This window comes from Aegilops tauschii, chromosome 2 (genome assembly GCF_002575655.3).
Source record: "Aegilops tauschii subsp. strangulata cultivar AL8/78 chromosome 2, Aet v6.0, whole genome shotgun sequence".
Taxonomy (NCBI): Eukaryota; Viridiplantae; Streptophyta; class Magnoliopsida; order Poales; family Poaceae; genus Aegilops; species Aegilops tauschii.
In genome coordinates, this window is record NC_053036.3 from 589,887,524 (window position 1) to 589,891,412 (window position 3,889).

Below are 3,889 nucleotides of genomic sequence, written 5' to 3' on the forward strand. Positions count from 1 at the left end.
TCCGCTGGTGGACCTCGAAGTCCGCCGAGGCCTTCTCCGACGAGCCAAAGGGGCAGAGCCTGCGTCCGGGGTCGTGCCAGTACCTGAGCTTGACGTCGATCTCCTCGACGCCGGAGTAGACGGCAGTGACGATCCACTGGTCGAGCAGGTCGTCCGGCGGGGACATGGCGTCGAGGCGGAAGGTGCGGATGGGCGTCCCAGGGGGCTTGCAGAGGATCGCACCCGTCACCATCTGGTCGAAGCAGACCGGGCGGTTCTCGCTGGAACAGCGTTCCCGTGTGCCTTTCTTGGGGTCGACGAGGTCGACGACAGGGACGGCCGCGTAGACGCCGCACCACCGGCGGGAGAGCGCGCTGGTGCGCACGGCCTCGTCGGACGCGAGGTGGGAGAGGTGAGCTCCAGCGTCTTGTCGGGAAGAGCGCTCAGCCGGTCCTCCTGCCTCTCCCTCTTCATCTCCGTTCCGTTGCACGAGCTGGAGCGTCTAGGACGGACGAGACGCGAATCACGCGATGCCTTTTTATGCTGTCTGTCCAACCCGTTGCGCGCCTTTGGAATTTGACGAGGAAATTTGAGTAGGCACAGATATCCACCGACTCTGTTTCAGTTTCCGTTAGGAAATTCGACTCACCACCACCGGCCCACCGCCTATGAAACGGAAATCCTTGATATATTGCTGCTTCGCTGGTCGTCAGCTTTGGATCGATTGATTGAGAATAGTCGGTATGGCTACGCCTTCACGCAAAAAGCCGTCGTCGGGGCGGCGAGACCGCATCAGCGGCCTTCCCGACGACGTGCTAGGCCACGTCCTCTCCTTCCTGCCAACCAAGGAAGCCGGCCGTGCGGCCATGCTCGGCCGCCGGTGGCGCGACATCTTCTGCAGCGTCCACACCATCTCGTCCGAGGAGCGTGAGGGCCAGAGGGCCGACGACTGGGACACCTACTTCTATGAGGTCCAGGAGAGGAGGAGCTGCAGCGCTGTGCTCCTCCACAGCATCAGCGCCGCGCTCCTCCACCGCCGCCGGCGCCCCGGCCTCACGGTGCCGCTGCACAGCTTCCGCTTCGCCTTCGACAGCTACCATGGGTGGGACAAGGTCGCCGTCGACCAGTGGCTCTTCGAGGTGCTGCGGCAGCGCACCCAAGACCAGGAGCTCCACCTTGACCTGCGGTTCTTCATCGGCCCCATCTGTGCACGTAGCAGCGTCAACGGCGACGAAGAAGAAGAAGAGTCGAACGACAATGAGTCATGGGGGCATGTCCTTCCCAGAACGCTCTTCTCCTGTAGAGCCGTGCGCACGCTGTGCCTCAGCTATTGCAAACTGAATCTACCCGAGGTCGTCGACCTGCCATTTCTCGAGACGCTGCGCCTGACCAGCATACGAGGTGACTCCCAAGAAACCATCCAAAAACTCGTCTGGAGCTGCCCCCGTCTTGCCGACCTGACGCTAGAGGCCAGCAACCGTCTCCAAAAACTCACCGTTCTCGACAAACGCCTCCGTAGGCTCGCCCTCCGGTGCTGCCACAACATGACGCAAGTAAGCATCGACGTGTCGGAGCTGAGATGCCTAGAATACAGCGGCTCCGTACCCTAGGAGTCGTTCATGTCCCTACACGGCTCACCAGCAGTGTCCTCGTGCACCATCCGCTTCTGCAAGGTGAGATCCAAGGAGTCGGAGTGTGTCCGGTTCATAAAGCTCCTTGGGATAGTCTCAGACTCGAAGCACCTGCACCTCCACCATCGAGGCTTGGGCAGCGAATTCTTCGCTGTGTTCCCCTTGTTTCCCAACCTCACGCGGGTTGAGCTACAGGGTCCCATCGAAAACAATGACACAGTCGACGCTATCAAGAGGATACTGGAGCAGACACCAAACCTCGAGGTTCTCTCACTCTACATGGAGGAGGGGGAGCGGGACATGAAGGAGCGGAGACAAAGGGAGGAGAAGATCAGGTACCGACAGCTCTATGGAAGAGTTGCAAGTGATGATCAGGAGGAGTACGATCGGCCGGTTGATCTTGGCAATCTCAGAGTTCCCGACAGGTCGAGCTTTTCTTTGCCGTGCCTGCGACATCGATTGAAGGAGATCAACATGGTTAACTACCAGTGTGACGTGCAACATAGGGTGTTGGCCAGCCTGCTGTTTCGCAATGCGCTTGTGCTCGAAAGGATGTGTGTCGTGTTTGTGAAGGGGTGGTTCGCCTTGCAGGTTGAGCTGAGGAAGGAGATGCCTTTGATCAATTTTGTACCTAGCTTTTTAGTTGATTGTCTGCAAAACAATTTGTAAGCCCGCTGATTAATGAATGCAAGCTCTTGATTCGAAAAAAAGGAAAATGTTTTCAGTCGTTGCGGGCGGGCAATCATGGTTACGCCGGTGGCGTGGTTGCAGGTGGTTGACGGAGCTAGGGTGTGACGGAGGGGTGTGAGCACCGGGGTACACCTCCTGCCCAGTTTTACTGGCCGGCGGTGGTGGCGGCCGTTGCCGTCATAACCCTTCTCGAAGGCACCATCGCGCTGTTCCCACTCCTTGTCTTGCTCCGGGTGAAAAAACCTGATCTTCGGGATCGAGCGGTGGCGGCTATCCTTGGTCGTTCTCTTCTTGGAGGCACCGTTTTGGAGTCTTGGCTTCGTTGTTGTCCGTCTCACCTCTCTGTTGTGGATGCTCATGATGGAGGTCTCTGCAGGCTCCCAGCGGTCTTCCTCCTTGTCATCTTTAGTTTGGTTGGTAGTCGGTGGGGTGATGTATCGGTGCCCGGCACCGTTGTATCTTGCCTTGGGTGTGTGGTGAGTGTTTGTATTGGCTTCGGTTGTAATCGCTGATGTTTGCTTTATAATATACCCTTTTTCTTCGTGATTTAGCAAACACGGGCCAAGAAAGAGAAACCGTTAATATCACCATGAGTACATCAACTTGCACGGTGTTAACAAATACATACATAAACTTGGAAAAACTATAAAGTGGTCACTTAACTTTTGATGGGGCACATGTCATCAAGTGGCACATGCCCATGCTGTTTTTTTTCTCACAAAACATCCTGATGTTATTATGTAAGTGCATTATAAGTTCCTCGGTTCCCCATTCCCCAAATCCCCACCCTGAGTCCAAATCCCTAACCTCAAGCCCACGCTTGCAGTCCCACCATCGAGGGCTCCCGGCAGACAAGCACGTCAGCATCACAATGGAGGGAGGCGGCCGTGGCATCGGGACATCGACCACGCGAGGCAGAGGCTGGCGGCGGTGACATAGGTTGTTGCCGTGGCCAGAGGCAGTCTCCTTGGCGGCAGCTTGAGGAACGTCGAGGCCGAGCAACTTGTCTCGTTGGTTAATGTAGTGGTTTGTGCTTCAATTTGTGCCCTATCTTGTGCTCCAAGTTTGCACATATTTTTTCTATATTTGTGATTTAAACTTGCATTGAAATTTTTTACATGCCTGATTGCAAAATGGATCAAAAGAGGAGGCGGGTGTCCGACTGGAGCTAGTGTCTCGTTGTGCGCCGCTGCCTCAACCTTGGCACACAGACAACTCCTCGCCAGGATGTCTCACATTGCTGACATAAGCTCGTTCCTACATTACAATTAAATGTGAGCTAATTAGCCAGAGAGTTGTCGACAAATTATTATAGAACGAGAAACACAAAACATCCAACTGACCTAGCCGAAAACATCCGTCTCCGTGTATAGGGCGTACACGGAGTTGTAGGTCATCAATTTAACTAACTAAATATACATTATATTTCATCAAAAATATATCATTGGGTTCCAAGATGATGTATGTGACGCCCCCGATTCAATCGTACACTAATCATGCATGCAAATGTATACGATCAAGATCAGGGACTCACGGAAATATATCACAACACAACTCTACAACATAAATAAGTCATACAAGCATCATAA

At 54.5% G+C, this 3,889-nt stretch overlaps 1 protein-coding gene across 1 annotated transcript; it reads left to right on the forward strand.

Moving 5' to 3' along the window:
* The first annotated feature begins 722 nt into the window (after positions 1–722).
* On the forward strand, positions 723–1,589 carry LOC123497264 (F-box/LRR-repeat protein At4g14103-like). The gene has a single exon (XM_045233644.1). It carries the CDS (start codon positions 723–725, stop codon positions 1,587–1,589), a length of 867 nt encoding a protein of 288 aa, XP_045089579.1.
* Positions 1,590–3,889: the final 2,300 nt, after the last annotated feature.

Excerpts from the sequence above, each read along its gene's own strand:
- LOC123497264 (XM_045233644.1), top strand. The coding sequence starts at position 723 with ATGGCTACGCCTTCACGCAAAAAGCCGTCGTCGGGGCGGCGAGACCGC.